We start from the raw sequence: 21774 nt of genomic DNA, 5'->3' as shown, positions 1-21774 counted from the left end.
TGCCCGCTGATATTAATGATAGAACATACAGATTCACCCAGAAGGCGGGTTCTGCACAAATTATTTTTCACAGAGAGGTCAGAGGTCACAGTATGATAGAGAACATTTTGAACACCTGACCTTTATCCTGTCAGACTAACTTAAATATTAAATTGAGCTGGAGTCACAGTCTTGTTTATGTACACCCAAGAAGAAAACAGAGGATGAGACGGAGAAAGAAAGAGTGCTGCCTGTCAGCAGGGAACCTCATGCTCGAGTTTGATAACAGTAGCAGAGGGAAAATAATCCCCACTTGCATCTAAGTACCACTCCTAGCACGTTAGGGGAGCTACATGCTAATGCTCGTGGAAGCAGGACACCAGCAGTCATGGACATTAAACTAAGACACGTTCACGTGGAGGTGTGAGGTATAACTGATGTATATAGAAAAATGTTCTCGTCATGATCTGTTCGTTCATAAGCTGCACAGCTTAACTCCTGAAAATAATGGAAGCCAATTCAGCCTACTGCTCCTTCAGCCCAGACAGCGAAGCAGAAATTGATTACAGCTGCATCAGATGTGGATTCTTACTTTTGACTGTGAGGTACATGGACTTGCTGACATCCGCTCCCACGTCGTTGCTGACTTTACACAGGTAGAAGCCGCTGTCGTCCTCCAGCACGTGTTTGATAAGCAGCGAACCGTTGCTCAGCAGCTGGATACGAGAGCCGGTGTTCAGAGGGATGGGCTGAAACTGGGGGACGCCGGCGCCTAGTGCGAGCAGGTAGAGACGGGCCAAAAAAAGACAAAATCAGGAGCTGTTTTAAATCAGAAAAGAGGCATTCAGATTTATTTATACGGCTCATTCAGTGCACCACGACACAGAGAAAAATACACATATATGAAGATAAATAGCATTACAGTACTTAACAGTAAGAGGACCTAGAATGTGTGTGTCCATGTGCATTCACTTGACCATGCATCTGTGTTTACAGATTTGACGACAAAGCCTGTCTGATTCAGCAAGGATTGTAAACATGTTTCTTAACACCAGGCCTAAATCCTTAAATCGCCAAACAGCTGCTGAGCAGAGCGAAACAGGCTGAGCTCCTGGTGTGATGCAATCAGAACAGACATAATGCTCATGTTTAACAAGAAGGCAGATTGGTGCAGAGGAACAACGGGGAGAGCAGGGAGGCCTTATATTGGAACTAGCCTTCGATGCAGAGTCAGGCAGATTTCTCCGCTGAAGTTAGAAGAGGATTTTCTCCTTTTTTCTTTTTGTTCTTGTGTTTCCAACTCTGGATTTAGTCTTTGCTCTTGTGTTTGCTGAATTCACCAAAAGAATAACACAGAAATGTCCTTAGAAACACATTTCTGGCCAGTCTGAAAGACAAGGACACACTAATCCTGAAGCAGTGGGTTCGATGCTTTGCGCCGTTCTTTATCTGTAAAAGTCAAATATGACTGACATTTGAAATTCATTCTTAAAATTTTTCAAAATAACTAACAAAACCTGTCCGGTACCTGTCTGAAGTCTGCTAACAGATGGGTAGGAAACTGTCTCTGTCTTTTAAATAGAAAATTATATAATCAGTCTCTTTTTACTGTTATACATTACAGTATCTCTTCCTGAACTGGCAGCCCTTAAGTCTCTAAGAAATGTCACCAACACTGAATTATAAGGCTCATATCTTTAACTAGTCTTGCTCATGTAGCATTAAACGCATGCAAAGTGAGCCAGACGTTGCATAAGCTCGTGTTAAAGTTAGCGTGTACAGATTAGACCATTTAGGGAGCTGTGGGTATTTGCTGTTTAATTAAAATGCAGTCAAGTGGCCGTGGCTAGAGAAGGGTCAAGTGGTGACTTTGTTCCTGCTCCCCTGGCTCTTAGAGAGGCAGAGGGAGGTAGAGGTGTTCTTCCTTGAATTATGGATTCTGCATATCCAAATAGTGCTAGTCGTTATGTTAATAGCAGTTGACCTTTACTTACTGTTCCATATCTCTCGGAGACACTCATCTGGCTCTTAGCTATTACTGTTGCAGTAAAAGCATGCCAGGCAGCTATTCTCTGGACAAACTGCAGTCTGGCTAACAACAAATTAGGCATTAGCGAGCTAAACTGCCTGCCCTGGATAAGTTGATTTTCATTGTCCCTTTGCTCTGACAGCTATCCTGTAGAGAAACAGGAAGTGTGTGAAATGCTGAGGTAAAAAGGTCCCAGAAACCAAAAAATAGGACTGACTGGTAGTCTGGCTTAAGCAAACCTGACCAATAAGCTAGCTTCAAACACTACAAGCGAGTAGACACATGCTGAGCTCAGGCCGATCCCTCCGTACATACTGATCAGGCCTGGTCAGACACTGCTAATCAGGCACAGACATGCACACGAGCACACATAAATCCCATCAAAGGGTGAAAAACAGATCTGATTCTTTCACTCCTTTGATCATGGCACCGAGCACGCAGACACACACATGTGCACGCTCTGCTCCTCGTTGGCTGTTGTGTTTCTCTTGGTGAAGCTTTCATCCCAGGTTATATGGATGATGGAGCAAACATCTGGGGCCCCTTTCTTCATCTGCCCTGCTCAAGTGACTAAAATCACCTGCTGCCTTGCTGCCTGTCTGTCTGCTTCAGTCTGTTCTCGTCTTTTTCTCTCTGATGATTTTCTAACGATGCAGGTGGGAACTGTGAAAACTAACAGCCCTAAATTGAAGTGGTGTGTGCGTTTGTATGTCCTGCGCATTCATAGACATGTATGCCAGCCGCAGGTAAAGAAAGCAGCAAGCAGAGTGATTTCTCCCTGTTTTGACTGATGTTTGCACCTCTTCTCACATGTTCAACCATCTTCCCTTTACATTCAGTTCATTTAATGTACCTTTGGAGTGTTCCCAAACGATGGTAGGTGGTGGATAACCTTCAGCGGAGCAGTTAAGAGTCACAGTTTTGCCATAGATCCCATCTTGATCCTCAGGCTGAACCACAAACTGAGGAGGGACTGTACACAGCAACAAACACAACAAACAGCAACACTTCATGGTGTTTCCCAGCTGATTTTACTGATAGATGGAAGGTGGATGCTGTCTTACCCCTAACGATCAGCTGGCTCTGGTGCTCCACAACAGCAGCTTCATTGCGGGCGATGCAGGTGTAGTTGCCGTTGTGGTCGGGTGTTAGGTTGGAGATCCTCAGCGAGCTGGTAAAGTCTATGTTGTCCACAGTTACGCCCAAGCTGGCGGGGATCGGCCGCCCGTCCTTCTGCCACGTGATGTCCAGCGGTCGGTCACCAGACATGACCACGCAGGGGATGAAGACGCGTTGGCCGATGGTGAAACGCTGAAACTCGAAGGGCTGGATGTAGGGAGGGACTGCAGGTGGAGGGATAAAAATCTAAATGATTACAAGTCTTCAAAAATCATCTGAACTCCCTGGATTCTGTTAAAGCTGCTGTGTCCCTTATTGAGACTAACCCTATAAGCATCACTCTCTCTCTCTGTTAAGAAAACAAGAGGTCACTGAAAGAACATAAAAGACTTGAATAGCAAAACATGCTGCAATAATTCGTTGTCATTCCCAGGCTGGAACATTTTGTCCTCAGAGTGCATAGAAAGAGAGAAAGAAAATAAATAATAATAACTTTCAAGGTGACTTGTTGTGATGCTTTAGAAAAAGAAACCTTAACGAACCTGAGCCTTTTCCCTTTATCTATAAATGATCATATATCAAGCCACTAACCTACACCTATGTGCATTAACATCTAGCTGCAACAACACTATCAAATTATAGCACAAAAATCATGATTACAGGAAATATTTATACTTGCATTTATATTACAATATAAAGAATTAACAACTTTAAACTAAACAGAGGCTACATCCCTTGCACCACCTCAGTCTTCAATGCACCTGTCTTGAATAACTGAAATTCAGAAACAAAGTCAATCTATCTGCACGATATAATCACAGTTACAATATGATCTATTCAAATTGACTGCGCTATATTCTCTGGGAAATCTCCAGCCATCACACAAGTCATCTGCGCGAGCGTCCATTCAGTTCAAATAACACTGAAATAAGCAGCACTTTAGCCGCTTATTTAATTCACAACAAAGTGGAGATAATGGACTCCAGGGATCCCCAAAGACACTTCGGCATTTTAAGCATGAGCAGAGTAAATTAACAAATGCACTCCCTCACTATAGCACCGCTGGGAAGGGTTGCTTTATATCATCACTCTCTCTTTCTCACTCTCTTTCTTCCTCCGTTTCCCTCGCTCTGTGGGAAAGTGTATTATAGTGAAAACAACATTACATACTGTGCAGAGGGAAGGAAATGAGACATAATGGGGAAGCCCGTTTTTTTAGTATAATCTATTACAGTTGTAAGATCTCAGTGGAGATCAGTCAGTCAGCCCTGTAATATCAGCTGCCATCTTCACTTCTTCTTCATAAGCCAGACTAATGTACCCAGGAATATCAGGTAGATTAATTAATTTAGTCCGGAGAGATCTATTTATATTGTGGCGTCTGGATGGGAGGAGAAGAGTGAGCCGAAACCTTTTTTCACCACTGTATCCCACAAAGTTGGAACTGTGACAGTTTCCCACAAAACCTATGGAGGAATATGCCTATGCCTTTTGGCTAAATGTGACGTGTGAAGATCAATACCACACATGCAATACTATACAGGGTAATGGCACATTTTTTTTTAGCTCAGATTGTTAATATTAAATAGATGTAATACTACATATTAATTGTTGAGCTGCAGAGGGAAGTGTCGGTAGGTAGAGTTTATTACTTAGGCTAGTTTTTCCAATATTTATGCCGGACTTGCTTGTAAATGTTTGTTAATTTGTGAATTGATGAATTGTAGTAAGAAAGCGCTTTGAGTGAAAAAGCGCTACATAGGTAGCGGTCCATTTTACCATGAAGTGGTAGAGAAATATCTATGTTTATAGGACATTATCATCATCCTGGTACCCTTGACAGAAGGTCAGTAGTTGTTTTTTCCCATATGCTTTTGGATTATTGCAGAAAATAAGTGTAAATGCATGAGTACTTAGTGACCTTTTTATGTTTTAGAAATGCAAATTTCTAAAGCATGTGTTAACAATAGACCATTCGATCAAAAACCAAGAACACAGACTTAAAGAGAAGGGAGCTCGAAGGGCAAAGTGATGCTTTATTTCTGTAGCATTAACTTTATTTGTCTCCAAGCACTTTTTTTTCCTCAATGTGACTGTAACATTAGCTAATTCCAGTAATGATCTGTGTGGTGTGTTTTGGAGCATTTAGATATGATTTGCAGTTGGCACATACATGGTTTTCAAATCCACATAGAAACCAGATTAACATATCACAACATAGTAACAATCTTGCTAGTATTTGCTGATAACTTGATAAACATGGCTATCTTTTGTTCCAAGAAAAAACAAGATCATTTGAAGTTAAACACTAAATGCTATAAAATGTCAGTTTGCTAATTAATGACCACCCTTTATATACAGTCTATGCACTAATAATCACAGAACTGGTTTACCAAATAGATTTAATAACAGTATGTCACCAATAATAAATTATAAAGCACATGCAACGTATTTTTAGCGGCATCAACGTTCTCATTTCTTATGCAGGGCATCCTGATAGTAGTCGCAGCGATTCACTTAACTTTGTTCATGTTACAGCCTTAATATAAAATGGGTTAAATTCATTATTCACCTCAAAATTCAACACACAATACCCCAAAAAGACAGAATTTAAAAAGGGTTTGCTTAAATATACCTACGTTTCTATATCTACTCCATACTGGTACTCAGGTTGTTGCACTCTATTTATCTGTATAACTTATTACTTGTTATTCTATTTTCTTTTTATTCTGTTTCTTTCGCTCTGGGACTGTGTGCACGTAATTTCGTTCCACCTCATGTAAACATGTGATGCGAATGACTATAAAACAATCCTTGCATCCTTGAAATTCTTGCAATTTTGTTAAAAATAAAACAAAAATGAATAATGAAAAAATGTGAAACAGGTGAAGTGCTGTAAATACTTTCCGGATGTACTGCACCTTTCTAATGACTTTATGTCAAAGAGTAATCAGAGTAAGAATAACACATCAAGGTTGCCAATGGCAACTTGGTGAGCTGCAGTTTCATTGGACTTACCTCTCACTCGGACGTGGACGCTCTGGGAGTCCATCTTGTTGGGCTGAACCATCACCTTGCAGTTATACTCGCCGGCGTCCACCTGCTGCACGTTACTAAGCTTCAGCGTGCCGTTGTTCTCGAACGCTCGCTGCCTGTGGTTGAAAGGTAGCAGCGCAGAGTTCTTGTACCACTTTATGGAATAGTAAGGGTAGCCAATGACGCGACAGTGAACGAAGGCATCCCGTCCAGCGATTGCGGTGATGTTTTTCATTGGACGAATGCTGGCTCGGCCTAAAAAGGCACAGAGATTAAAAATGTAAGATTTTAAGGACAGCGGTATTCACAGAAAATCACAACAACAGTGTGAATGAGTGTGGTTTGCTTTATTATGGTGTTTTTACAAACAGACGCGTGACTCGTTAAACGTATTCAGGATTTCAACATGAAAGTGTTTCCCCTCACAGCTCCACAAGTCCTACCAGGCACCAAGTACTCACAGGAGAAGTGAAAGGAAGCTGCTGTTTAAAGCTTTTGTTTAACTACAAGAAATAAGACAGAACTCTAAGTAGAAGGCGGTGAAATGACAAGCAGATTAAAGTGTGCTAACTATATGAAGGAAAAGAGAGCATTAAAATAACACTGTACTACGCGTGCTTATAACTTGGCTGTAATACATTCTGTTTCCCATCAAATGTTATACATGCCGAGCCTCATTCTGTGTCTCATAAAATGGAAACAGAGTAATTGCTTTAGCATCTGATCGAGAAGAGTCGAATTGGCTGCTTGAGTAAATACACACAGACACACATGACTCGCACACACAAGCACACCGGGGGATAAATGTATTCAAACAGAAGAAATGCATTTTTCTTCTGGCTATTTACAAACCATATCCAGATAGGCGTACGAGCAGCAAACCAGCATAATTCATTTGACCTAAAATGCAAGCGTGTTGGAAAAGCACAGTAACAATTTGGAGAGAAAATTACAAAGCAACAATTTTAGAAAAGTATACGTGGTTTAGGATTAAGAGACAGTAACAGGAAAACAAAACTGAGGCAAAATCAGTCGCTGGAGAGCAACTTAAAAGGAGATGTAAGTGTGAATAAAGATTTCAAATTAAAAATAAAATAATAGCAAAGAAAAAAACAAACACCAAATTTTAAGAACAAGTTTTTCGCAGATAAATTCCAGATCCAAACAACAAGCAGCTCTCATATACGACACAGAGACAGACACATAGAGAGACAGACAGGTATGTGTATTTGTTCTTGGAGGAGCTGATTTGACAAGCACCTCTTACGTTTATTCGAGCCTGGTGGTACACGACCCCGGCCGAGTTGCTGCACGTGCACCGATACACCCCGCCGTCTTGCACCTGGGTGTGCGTGACATTGAGCTGGCTGACCACGTGGCCCTCGTGGGTCTCGTAGTGGCCCAGGTGGTGGTGGCTGTCTTTGATGACGGGGTCGTCGTCCAGCGACCAGGTGCACCTCGGAGGCGGGGTGCCCTTGACGTTGCAGACCAGGAAGACGGGCTCGTTCGGGTTCACCACCTTCTCGCTGAAGGAGGACAAGATTTTCGGAGTACCATCTGTGACAGAAGACAAAAGTGGAACGTGGTGGTGAATAAAAGAGAGGCTAAGTCACACAGAAGTACTAAGTTTAAAAGTGAGAGCGGTTTAGTGAATAATGTCATCATAAATTATGTATTTTGGGGGTAGTTTGTTGTTTTAACCCTGTAACGCCAAGTGTATCATATTTGAAATATGAGATTTTGAGACCTCAACATCATCGGTGTGAAAAACCTAATGTCTACAATCAGACACACGCAATACTACTGTGAGTAATAAAATAACAAAAACGCCAGATGTAGCAAAAATGACTGAACAAATGGAGATTCATGTATGTAAATTGCTATTTAGTTTTTTAAAAACTCATGAATCAGGCTTTACAGGATTGACAAACAAAGCTGAAACGTGCACATGTGGAAAAAGGGAAAAGGAAATGCGTTATAATGTCGATCCCTGACAGGATTCAAACCAGTCACAGATGAAATCGTGCATGTTAGGTCACTGTAACACACCTGTCTTCAATAGATTTTTGTAGTTTAAAGGGCAACCGTTTAAAAACTGAATATACCTGCTGATATCTCATTTTATAATCTCGGTAGTTTTGGACACAATAACAGCTTTACTTATGTGTTTCATAGTTCATCAAACAACGGCAATAAGGCATATGTAAAAAGGCTGACTCCAAGTGTGGGAGAGTGGGGAAGAAATGCTAGACTTTAAACAATTCCCACGCAGAAACGGGATGATTACTGATCTTTTCTCACATACCACTCAAATTAAACATTTGTGCTGACTAATTAGCCGAGCCAGTGAGTTTGTGTTGGGCACAAATCACAGTGAGCCAGTTTGATTCCTTTCTCACTACTCACTAAAATGGCCGTGAGAAATACATATATATAGCTTTGATTTTCAACTAGTGCTTTGAGACACAAAGGGAAGCTCCTAAATATCACTGAACGCTGTTGCACCAGCTGTGTGATGAATCCAATATGTATATTTTTTAAGCTTTGCAAACTAAGCTAATGTGCCTATTGGGGTTTTTCAGACATGTGATTGCTAACCACATGGTGTTAACCTGTCCACCTATAACAATAATGATGGTGACAATGTAGGCCCGAGCAAATAAAGCCCCAGTGACACAGTTGTGTGCTCCCCACTGGCTAGCAAAGCCAAAATGGTTTGGTAGCTAGCACCCCTCTCAGGTGTTGACCATGCCAGCATGTCTACAAGCTACTCTCTGAGTGGTGGCAAAACTGGAAAGTGAGATAAAAAAAAAAACATAAATAGTTTGTCTTCCGTGCAAAAGTTACGGCTTTGGAAATCTGGATGCAAATTTTGTTAGCACTTGGCTGGTAGCTGGCAATCCACATCTTTCTTGCAAACTCCTGGTAACTGCAGCAATCTTCTAAAAATCAAGGCAATCATAAAGATGGCTTTGTGGCACAGCACACTTTGTGATCAATTTCACCAAGTGACTGCCAGCAACCTCCAGGTGCCACTCACTAACCAGTCGGTAATTACACATTTTTCCACTTTTGGGCAAGTGATGTAAAATCTTTGTTCATCTGATACAGCTTCTACTGAAATCCTGCATAAAAACCAGGTAAATTTTTTTCAGTCATTTACTCATTATTCAAAAAAAAACATTTATATCCTGTATTGTCTACATACTACTCTTTGTAATATCCAGACGCAGTATACATTTGTTGTTGGAGACAAATCTTTTTTTTCTTTAGAAGAAAACATTTTTGTTAATAAAACAGTGATAGAAAGCAGCAAAAGGAAAGGAAAAAAATCATGTCTTTCTGAGAAGACTTTGCCATTTTTTCATTAAGAACATAGATCCATGAGCTTTTCTACCAGACACAGAGAGTTGTCGGCTTTTCAAATGTCTGTGTTTGCCTGCTGCTGCTGCTGCTGCTCTCTGATAATCTAGGTGTATTCCACATGATTATAGATTATCAATATCTTCTTTTTACAGCTCCCTGGCCACAGGAGACAGTTGCCTAAGCAACGCTTCCAAGGTAAATTAATGGATTAAAGAGTGTGTGGATGTATTTTTGTATGTGTTTGTGAAGTGTGGGGCAATCATTCTAGTGGTGGCAGAGAATCGCAGCAGCATGCCATTAACACATAAACCCTATTGATCTTCAAGGCCTGAATCTGTTTGTGCTAACTCACTGAATATGTATAGGACAGCTGCTACTGTGTAGCGTTTTGGTCAGTATTTGTGTGTTTGGATACCTTTGCAGCAGTGATGCCATTTTACCTTCAAGGATAACCTGAACAAAGTCCTGTGCAGACATCTTGCCCTTCCTGGCGAAGCACTGGTAAGCCCCGCCATCACTTTTCGACATTCCTTCCATCATGAGGTTCTCCCGGTTTAGCCCAATGAAGCGAACATTGTTGCCAGGGTAGATGATCTCTCCGTTGCGATACCATGACAGCTCGTATTCATCTGAGCCGCTCACGCTACAGGACAGAGACACCTTGCTACCCACGCTGCCCTTCACCTTTCGAGGGCTGACCACTACTTTCAAGGGTTCTGTGGACACAGAAATCAAAGAGATGTTTAAGAAAAAAAATTGGGTAGTAAATATAATAATGAGGTACAGTATGATTATCATTATATTTGTCCAAGTTCAATGTTTATTCTTAATCATTAAGAATGCTAGCGCTAACATTTGATTCTCATCAATGCAGTACATCACTGTATCAAACAAAACAAGCAGGGTGTCACTTGCTATCACTAAACACAGCCCCCAGTGGTGCTGCTGGTGCAGGAGTCAGTTACTGGCAAATCATTTCAATCTCACACACACGTATTTACTAGGGGTGCAACGATACACAAAATTCACGGTTCGGTTCGGTTCGATACTTTGGTGTCACGGTTCGATATTTTTTCGCTACAAAAAAATGTTCATGCATTTTTAATTTGTCATTTATTAAAATTATAAATATATATTTTAACTCAAAAGTACAGTTTTTAAATTTAACCCTAACCCTTGTGCGTGTTTTTTATTTTGACAGCGAATGCGCACCTGCGGACCACTTATGTGCAGCCCTGGTTATTTAGCTCATCATATCGCAGCCACAGAAATTCTTTTGTCCATGAAACCATAAAGCTGCACTTTCTTTTTGCCTTATAGTCTGATTTGTCATAACTTCTCCGTTTTGTGGTAAGCTTTTCTTTGGCTGTCACTTCTTCACCCTGACCTGTCTTATTTGGCTCAGCAGAACTGAAATGCTTTTACACGCTCACTCACATAAGCTCAGCGATTCTCTGCACGATCAACCTCTCACATGTTTAAGCTTGCTGCGGGAGATTTCACTTGTCATGTTTGCATAGTAAGCTAACGATTAATAAGACGATGTCAGAGGAATTGGTGCACAAATTATCATCACTCACAGATCAGTGCTGTCGCTCTCTATACACAGTTCACAGGATTGCAAAGTGAAAGCAAAAAAACAAGCGCAAATTCAAACGCGACTTCAATATGTCACATATTGACAGTGGCTCACCGATGCCAATGACATAATTACCCAGCTACATTTCTGAAAGAATGCAAAAGCATTGACATATATTTTTCCTACAATAGCCCGACGGGCAGGGAAGAGAAAGATTTTGGTAGCCCGACTGAAAAAAATCGCTAGCTCCGGGACGTCGGGCTAGCGATATTGCAAGCCCTGTATCTGATTGAGGAATCACTCATCTTTGGAAAAGAGAGTTTATTACAGAGAAATGGCTCTTTCCAAAATAAAAGCTATACTATCCGCTTCTTCTGGGCTATATTCTCAGCAGCATAAGGAGAATCATGTGCTAACAGCTGTCTAAATGACTCGGCTAAAGTTAGTAGCATGCTTGCTTTTTTTTGTCTGCTTCCACTTGTCTTTGCACTAGGATGATGTCGGCGTAAATGTGCAGTCATATTCGTTGTGTTCCCACTAGTGCTTTCAGGTTAATCTCGTTGAAATGACCTTAACGCCACAACACGGCAAATCTCCGTTAACGAGCTACCGCCGATCGCTCCGTGCATGGGGCTAGACGGCAAACACGTTAACGAGCTAACTGCGCTAACACACTAGTTCACACCAATGTAATTGAGCATTGCATGGCACATCCAACATACTGTTTTACTTTAGTCCAGAGGTGGGACCAAGTCATTGTTTTGCAAGTCTCAAGTAAGTCTCAAGTCTTTATCCTCAAGTCTCAAGTCAAGTCTCAAGTAATGTCAGGCAAGTCAGAGTCGAGTCTCAAGTCACTGGTGTAAAAGTCCGAGTCAAGTCACAAGTCTGAAACTTTGAATTTCAAGTCCTTTCGAGTCTTTAAAAAAAAACGAAAAAAAGCATGTTGCAGTTATGCTAAATGTAAATATTAGACCATGTAATTTTTTAATCTGTGTTTTTCTCAACACATGACAAAATAGTGAACTTAGAAAATATACACAAATTGTGAAATTGCACCTCTTTAAAATGCAGCTCAATTAAACCTAGCTCCAAGAATAATTTTCACCGACAGTTCTGAGATACGCTGCATGTTATTCTTGGATGCGGTTGTAGGACCGGCTTTGAAATCGCATGACAAAAATATCATACATAAATAAATGATATATTTTTTTAAAATATCATTTAAAAAAAAAACTGCATCACCAACGTAGCCTTGAAAACATTTGCTAGTTAGATGAAGTCAGCTATCTCATCGTAGCATATTTATATGCATATTTATAATCATACGGTTCTTGGAGTGAGTGCATACACTCATGAAGTTTAGTAACTTCAGGTCACTGCAACAAGCCCAGGTACAGTTTACCGACGGATGGGTGCAGGACCTTGAAATGCACCGTGTAGAACGAAAGACCATCGTACGTATCATAAGTTTACCAGTCTCACAAATTGTTGTCATAAATACACATTCGTTAACCGTTTATTAATAGGACCTTTGAGCTCAACGGTAATTAATTAGTAGTGGAAATAATTTCTGGTACCCATCACAGAAATGTAGCAGTGACAATAATATTGTATGCTGTAATCGTACTGGGCAATTAGTGATACAAAAAACCTGTTTTATCCTGTGAATAAAAGTATATGTTTTTGTCAATGTACCATAATAACAGAAGCGAAACGCAATATTGTGTCAGGACAATTCACTATTTATGCACAATAAACAAAGGAGCATAGCGCGACAATTTCTGTTCAGCGCCAGACTTGCTTGTAACCTATATCACCAATTATGTTATGAAAATGACGTATTAACTACAACAGCAGACTGACCTTTGTGTAAATGCTTGGAGCAGACTAACTTGTGAGCTGGAGTGTTCTGGGACGTTATATTTGATCTTTGAATGGCTGCAATCCAGGCCACCCGCCGCGTCTTTGTTACTTTGGAAACATGGCTCGAACAATTTCTCTTCAACGACGTAATCCGATAACAACCGATCTCTTTACCCGTCGGCTTCCCGTGGCTGTCATGCGACCGGCTATTGCAGTTAATAATACAACAGCTTCTTGACATTTTTGTGTTTCTTTTTATCGCTGTGTGACTGATTTTAATTGAAAGCCTGCGTGCGCTAGTACCTCTTGCCACGAGTTCCCAGAATCCTTTGCGGTTCTACCCGTGAATGACGTCACATTTTCAATCTCTATATAATATGCATGTTAAATTTTATATTTGGGGTAAAATATCAAGTCTTTTCAAGTAAACCGGTTCAAGTCCAATTCAAGTCCCAAGTCATTGGTGTAAAAGTCCAAGTCAAGTCACAAGTCTTAGAACATTTTTTCAAGTCAAGTCTAAAGTCATAAAATTAATGACTCGAGTCTGACTCGAGTCCAAGTCATGTGACTCGAGTCCACACCTCTGCTTTAGTCCATGACTCGCTTACCTTCAGGGTCATACGTCACATGAAAACCAAAATAATTCCAAACGCCAGATCTGAATGAGGTTCAATTTGCCTGTTGCAAGTAGAGCTTAACTTCTGTCTCGCTAGCTTGCCCTGCGCTCTTCCTTCTGACTATGCTGTCTGTGTTGAGCGCTCAGTGGATCTGCGCTCGACAGTGCAGCCTAGGCGGAGTAGTCGAACACAGATTCACTGAGCGCTCAACACAGACAGCATCGTCAGAAGGAAAATTGATAAAATAAATTACAAATGTTGTATTGTTCGATACATATGCGTACCGAACCGAAAGCACTGTATCGAACGGTTCAATATCGATACGAATATCGTTGCACCCCTAGTATTTACTGTTGTAGCTTCATAATCCTTAATTACCTCCAACAAGGAAGTTATGTTTTTGGTAGCGTTTGCCTGTGTGTGTGTCATTCGTTCTGTCTGTAAACACCAAGGTGTAAAAGTTTCAAATGAATTCTGATGTGTAGAGTGTAGAGTGGGGTCATGTTAACAATCCTTTAAAATTCAGCTTACATCCACCGATGTCTTCAAGGTCAACTAAATGATTTATTATTGAAAACTGACAAAAAGCCTCATACCTTAGAAACTACAAATATTACAAATGTGGTGTGTGTTGTCAGCATATAGAAAGTTCTATAAAGAAAGAACGATTTAAAATCATGTCGCATTTGACCTCTGACCTCCTTCAAGGTCAGCAGATTCCTCTGAAGGCTATGTAGCGCTATTTAAATCTATGTTTCTTACTGACATTGCTTGTATTGACAACATATAAGCATACAGGGAATCACATATGTGGATTCTAGTCTACAAAGTACATTTAAAAAGAGCAAAGAAAAGAAAATTAATATATACAAAATATAATGGTATATTCTTACAAGTGCCCAGAGAGTGAGCCGCCTCGGTGGAGGTATGTGCTCTCTGAGTACTTCTTGTTTAGTTTATATGTTCATTTTACTCACATGAACCAAACTAACCATCCACTCTCTAACACGTGCCAAGGCTGTTTTTTTTTCCACTCATTTCACTTCATTACTCTAATACAGCAGTTTCAGCTACCCACAACATAGAAGAACCCCTGAATTTTATAAAGCACTTACGTTTGACATACAGGCGACCCATGACCTCCGCGGTGCCATAGCTGTTCCACACCTCACAGACATATGTTCCCGAGTCACTGGGCTGTGTGCTCTCTATCAGCAACCCCGAGGTTGTCTGGTGTATGCGACTGTCGAGCTCCAAGGGGCTGTTGTCCTTCAGCCAGCGGTATTTGGGCATTGGGTAGCCTGAAGCCTTGCAGGGCAGCTCCACCCGATGATTAATCATCACCTCTCGGTGGTCAAAGCCATCCAAGATGACTGGCTCAGCATTGGTGGGGTCTGGAAGGAGCAGAGAATTTAGTGTTAATTAGTGGTGAGCGTTGCCAGCCGCTCGACAGTCTAATCCAATATTGATTCTTCGGGTCAACATTCAGTTCTACATACTGTATATTTTGTTACGTGGTGGAAAAGAGAGAAAGAGACTTGCTTCTGTAATTTACCGCAGTTTTACTGTCTCCTACAACCGAATTCAGACATACTAAATAAATGAAGAATATAAATGTGCATTTCATGCTAAATGACTTATTTTTATCAGAATCTACTGCAATTTTATAAGAAGCTCTTTGCTGATACCTCCTGGTTTGTTTACTTTTATCTAACATCTGACACAATGACGATGAAAAAGACAGAATAGGTCACTGCATAACTCAGTTTTGTCTGCAACACACCATATGTGGAGATGCAGCTTCTTTATCTTATGACATTTTAAAATGCCCAACCCAACTCTAAATTTTCAATGTACAGGGAGTGCAGAATTATTAGGCAAATGAGTATTTTGTCCACATCATCCTCTTCATGCATGTTGTCTTACTCCAAGCTGTATAGGCTCGAAAGCCTACTACCAATTAAGCATATTAGGTGATGTGCATCTCTGTAATGAGAAGGGGTGTGGTCTAATGACATCAACACCCTATATCAGGTGTGCATAATTATTAGGCAACGTCCTTTCCTTTGGCAAAATGGGTCAAAAGAAGGACTTGACAGGCTCAGAAAAGTCAAAAATAGTGAGATATCTTGCAGAGGGATGCAGCAGTCTCAAAATTGCAAAGCTTCTGAAGCGCGATCATCGAACAATCAAGCGTTTCATTCAAAATAGTCAACAGGGTCGCAAGAAACGTGTGGAAAAACCAAGGTGCAAAATAACTGCCCATGAACTGAGAAAAGTCAAGCGTGCAGTTGCCAAGATGCCACTTGCCACCAGTTTGGCCATATTTCAGAGCTGCAACATCACTGGAGTGCCCAAAAGCACAAGGTGTGCAATACTCAGAGACATGGCCAAGGTAAGAAAGGCTGAAAGACGACCACCACTGAACAAGACACACAAGCTGAAACGTCAAGACTGGGCCAAGAAATATCTCAAGACTGGTTTTTCTAAGGTTTTATGAGCTGATGAAATGAGAGTGAGTCTTGATGGGCCAGATGGATGGGCCCGTGGCTGGATTGGTAAAGGGCAGAGAGCTCCAGTCCGACTCAGACGCCAGCAAGGTGGAGGTGGAGTACTGGTTTGGGCTGGCATCATCAAAGATGAGCTTGTGGGGCCTTTTCGGGTTGAGGATGGAGTCGAGCTCAACTCCCAGTCCTACTGCCAGTTTCTGGAAGACACCTTCTTCAAGCAGTGGTACAGGAAGAAGTCTGCATCCTTCAAGAAAAACATGATTTTCATGCAGGACAATGCTCCATCACACGCGTCCAAGTACTCCACAGCGTGGCTGGCAAGAAAGGGTATAAAAGAAGAAAAACTAATGACATGGCCTCCTTGTTCACCTGATCTGAACCCCATTGAGAACCTGTGGTCCATCATCAAATGTGAGATTTACAAGGAGGGAAAACAGTACACCTCTCTGAACAGTGTCTGGGAGGCTGTGGTTGCTGCTGCACGCAATGTTGATGGTGAACAGATCAAAACACTGACAGAATCCATGGATGGCAGGCTTTTGAGTGTCCTTGCAAAGAAAGGTGGCTATATTGGTCGCTGATTTGTTTTTGTTTTGTTTTTGAATGTCAGAAATGTATATTTGTGAATGTGGAGATGTTATATTGGTTTCACTGGTAAAAATAAATAATTGAAATGGGTATATATTTGTTTTTTGTTAAGTTGCCTAATAATTATGCACAGTAATAGTCACCTGCACACACATACCCCCCTAAAATAGCTAAAACTAAAAACAAACTAAAAACTACTTCCAAAAACATTCAGCTTTGATATTAATGAGTTTTTGGGTTCCCTGAGAACATGGTTGTTGTTCAATAATAACATTATTCCTCAAAAATACAACTTGCCTAATAATTCTGCACTCCCTGTAGGGATGATCCCAGTATCAAATATGAAAAGCGCATATATATTTGTAACTTCTGACTAAGTGTTATCTTTAAATGCAGTACTGACCCGACACAATGAGACGTGCACTGTTGCTCTGGCGAGTTTCACCGGTGTAGCGGTGACGCGTGGTGCAGCGATAGTTATTCAGGCCATCCTCAGGCAGGACGTCCAAAATATACAAGGCTCCCGTGGATGTGATGAGATATCTTTGTCCTGGAGAAGATAAGAAAGAAAGCAGTTGTGTGGTTGTCTTATAGCATCACAACAGCTTTTACAATATAAAGAAAATGCATTCACTCCAGCACCACTGAGAGATTTTCTCTCTTCCTCCATAGGGTGCTAATGAATTTCTAATGTCACAGATGTCACATATAAATACACACCACAAGAAATATCATCTTAAATGATGCTGTAACTGCTATAAATATTGAATTAATCATGTACAAAATATACAAATTAAAAACTCAGTCCACATATTGTGTTTATTATACGAGTCCTTAACCTTTAACAGCTTTTATTGTCTTGTCTTTGTGCTGTTGCAGTAGCCTCACTGGCGCCATAGTCTGTTACAGAAAACCAATCCCTCTTATGCTGTCACAGGCAGTTCTGTAAGTACGGTAATATTATGTTAATTCTGCAGATCAAACGAGGTTGAGTGGGGTTGTCACCATCCATAAGGAAAGAAACCTTCCTCACAGCCATCACGTGGATGCCCACAGTCCCATGGGAGCAGATTGACGTCAAAACTGATTGAAAAAGCAATTTACAGGATATTGTCTTCTCTGTGCAGTGGTGGGCATGCTACGACAGAGATAGCACAGGAAGCCTTTCGGGCTAGGGAGAGTCCTACAACAGCAATAGGTGACGACGACCGGGTCGAGAAGAAAAATATCGTACTGTGCCATCACGGGGTTGCAAAGCTGCAGCGGTACCCGTTCGATTTTTTTAAATCCTTTTTGGCACTCTAGTCTACTTTTTTTTCCTCCACATAAATATAAGATATAAAGTGAACCCAAATAGAACTATAAGCTATACTAAGAGTCCAAAAAAAAGTATTTGGCATTTTTGTTTGTTAGCCAGATCAAGCTTTAATTTGAACATATACTTGATATTACTGCACAAAAAATGAATTTATGAAATTCCCCATGGTGCACAAATTGTAGCACCATTTAAAAGTAAAATCTCAATTCTTAAAAAGTAGGAACGCTGTGTATATAAGAAGAAATAAAATAAAAAAACTAAACAAAATGCAATTCTTTGAAAATCTTACAAACCCACATTTTATTCACTGTAGAGCATATAAAATATATCTAATCTTTAAATGGAGTCAGTGCACAATTTTAGGGAAAATGATGTGCTCATTTTAAATTTGATGGCAGCCACATGTGTAGAAAGTTGGGACAGAGCCGTGTTTACGACTGTGCGGCATCAACAGTTCATAAACTTCTGGCAAATGAGGAGTCCACCTGCTGGACCAATGGGAGATGGGAATGTTGTTTGATAGAGGATTCTAGCTGCTGAACAGTCCTGGGTCTTCTTTGTTGTATTTTTAATTTCATGATGCTCCAGACAGTTTCAAATGGTGACCGCCTGGACTGCAGACAGTGCAGTTCAGCTGTGATTTAGCATTGTCTTACTGAAATATGCAAGGCCTTCTCTGAAGAAGACGTCATCTGGATAGGAGCATTTGTTGCTCTAAAACCTGTATGTATATTTCAAAATTGATGCTGCCTTTTCCAGATGTTCAAGCTGCCAATTTAAAAAGAACTAAGTCACACTAACACCATTAGAGATGCAGGCTTCTGGACTGAATGCTGATAACAAGCAGAATCGTCCCACTCCTCTGTCTGGGTGACATGACATCTATGTTTCCCAAAAATCAAAATCCCATAATTTAGATTTTTCTGACCAGTAACAGTGCTCCCCATTGGCTCAGTCCATTTTAAATGAACTGTGGCCCAAAGAGGAGGCCAGCGTTTCTGTTCACTTACAGCTCATTTTCAGACAGACTTCTAACCTGCAGTTCTGAATGGCACCGTGAACTTTCTGGAAGACTCATGACTGTTTTAATGCAATGCGGCATTGAAGACTTGACTTTTGGGTTTTCTCCAGATTCTTTAAAACTTTTAATCAAATTATATACTGCAGATGATAGAAGATATTCAAAGAGCAAAGGTTTCTGGTCAGCTGCTGTTTGTTTGCCTGTTAGTTGTACCACAAAAAAGCTCACACCAACCTCAAAGCCAACTGTTTCATTGAGAGCTGTCAGTTACTGCTGACTGTAATGACGCTGTGTGTATGACTAGTAAAAAGATTTTTAAAAATTAATTAAAACAGTGGGATTAAATACCAAAGGCACTTGGTTAGCTAACATCAACATTTCATTCAAAAACACAAAAGGAACTTTGCACAGATAAAAACAGATAATGGGCTCAGCAGAAGTCTTCTGACAGCTAAATCATTTGCATGGTAAAGAGAAGTCCCTCCACCACCGCACAGCAGGTAAAGCATTCTCTCCAGGATGCAGATGTAAGCACATGTTTCCTAGTTAAAGATCAAATAACAACTTCATGACAAGAAACTCAGAGGATTCTGCACTAGATGTAAACCCCTGCTAAACCAATAAAACAACAGAAAAAAGCTAAAAGTTGACACATGTAGAGTGGTGGTAAACGAATTGAAAAAAAAAATCATGCTAAGAGGACATTGTGGACAAGATAACCAACAGTGCATACTCAAAAACATGGTTGTGCACTGGAATTTATTTGTCACTGAATGTGCCGAAGCGTTTATGGCCTGGAGTGTGTACTCTGTGTCATCACCTTACTGTGCAAATATTTGGCTATCTGCTTGTGAAGCAAGATTTCGACAATAACAAGGTTATAATATGTTAATGTGCAGCTATTTTTAAGAGTGACATGTTTCATGAGGGATTTTTTCCTCAAGGAAGTTTCTTGTTTCCCCTGTATGTTTAGTTTGGTTGAAAATAAGCACAACGTAAGCAACATCCCTCACAAGAAAAACATAGATTGACAGATAAACTGTATAAAAAAAAAATGAAAGTCAGTGGCTTGGATATGAATGTACAGGCCATAGTACATTCTTCCATCATTATCAAAAGGAAGAGAAACCTCCAATTACACCAAGTGGTTTAAGTCTGGATTACTCTGATTCAAGCTGAGTAGTGTCAACTGAAATTAAACTAAAAACTAAAATTAGACATTAAAAAATATGTTGTTAACTAAAATAAAAACAAGACCTTTAAAAATGGTATGCCCATACAATGATGATTGAAAAGACAAACTAACACTGAAACTAATAAAAACCTAGGAAAACTAAACATTTAAACAACTTAACAAATGAATGAGATAAAAGTAAAAACAAATTAGAAGACAGAAAAATATAACAACTTACAGTAAGATCTGTACACCCTCCTATTTTCTTAAGGCATACTGTAGTTTTTTTCATTTTTAATATATGTTTTGCATTATTTCCTGAATGCATTTGACTGTTTTTATTAGCGAAACATTTCTCTGCATATTTAATTTGCATTACATATGATATCTAAAGGAGACCAGCAGTGGTTAACTCATATAAACTGAAAGGTAGGAGCTGTGGGTCTATTGTTAAACAGAGACTTAACATCCTATTAACTATATCTATTAACGTCCTTTAAAAAAAAATCAATAAAAAGAACAAACAAACCAAAAAACTAAGGACTGTAATGTTTTTTTCTTTTTTAAAAAAATAGTTCTTGAGTGAAGAATTTTAATATTTATTATTGTGTTTAGGTCAAAATGTCCAAACAGATTTCAAAATCCAAGTAGGTGCAAAGGTTTCTTTTTCCTATGTAGGTTTGTAAATTAGATGTGACGTCCCTCGTCTAACAACATCCCCCAGAAAATCAGAGAAAATTATAGAAAAAAATGTATGTCACAATGTAATCCCGATCTCTCTCCTACATTTGGTGCAGTGGTTGGCCGCAGCGCCACGATGAGCTACAGTGTTACCAGACAGAACCAATTAGCTACAAAAACAGTGAGTGGGGAGGTGGTGAGCGAATTTAACCTAATCTTAGATTATACACTAATGCTAACATCAAACCGCTACATGTTTTTTTATTTTTTATTTTTTTTTTAATTTAACCTTTATTTAACCAGGAATGTCCCGTTGAGATCAAAGACCTCTTTTTCAAGGGAGTCCTGGCCAAGAGGCAGCACATTTTAATATTCCACCGGAGACTAATATGTATGAAGGAAGCAAAGCGTGCTTAATATGCTTACATCTTATATGCATTTTAGATGTTTGCACAGGCAGAGGAAAATCAACCTTGTGGGGTAAAAGCAAACAGGAGGAATACAGAGAGAGGCGAGAGAAGCAAAACAAAACTGCTCAGCTATTGTAAGCATTGACCTAGATAGAACCGACAACAGATTCCACGGATTTGATGTCCTGAAGGGGTTTCGCGGGTTTTACATACAGGGCTGTTAGATGGGCAACCAGCAAGTGGAATCTATAAAGAGAGCGAGAGAGGGTGTGACTGTGTGTGTGTATGCCGGCAGCCATGCATGCACGCCAGCGAGCAAGACAATTGGTAAAAGGAAATCTTCTCAGAGGTCGAGGAGGCCAGATGCGAGAAAAACAACGCTGTTTTTCATCAACGCCTTCTCTTTTCAGCTCCATTTTCACTGGTTTTGTACGCAGCTGTAGCGGCAGTTCTCATTTATCTGATGTGTGTACCTTTACTTCAC

The 21774-nt window shown here is 40.2% G+C and overlaps 1 protein-coding gene across 1 annotated transcript in view; it reads right to left on the bottom strand.

The window, feature by feature from the left end:
• Positions 1-21774, bottom strand: part of LOC146618656 (cell adhesion molecule DSCAM-like) — a 119640-nt gene that overhangs the window by 33486 nt on the left and 64380 nt on the right. The window contains exons 4-11 of the mRNA XM_085370099.1: positions 17090-17236; positions 14704-14982; positions 9970-10245; positions 7424-7720; positions 6146-6418; positions 3073-3351; positions 2862-2981; positions 572-751 (exon numbers count right to left, since the gene is read on the bottom strand). Coding sequence (XP_085226225.1) covers positions 572-751; positions 2862-2981; positions 3073-3351; positions 6146-6418; positions 7424-7720; positions 9970-10245; positions 14704-14982; positions 17090-17236 — 1851 coding nt within the window. The remainder of the gene's footprint in view (positions 1-571; positions 752-2861; positions 2982-3072; positions 3352-6145; positions 6419-7423; positions 7721-9969; positions 10246-14703; positions 14983-17089; positions 17237-21774) is intronic.

The sequence above is a fragment of the Diplotaxodon limnothrissa genome, linkage group LG14, assembly GCF_057381915.1.
Source record: "Diplotaxodon limnothrissa isolate DT_005_m linkage group LG14, D_limnothrissa_male_GT1.1, whole genome shotgun sequence".
Lineage (NCBI taxonomy): Eukaryota > Metazoa > Chordata > Actinopteri > Cichliformes > Cichlidae > Diplotaxodon > Diplotaxodon limnothrissa.
This window is presented reverse-complemented; position numbering and strand designations above follow the sequence as displayed.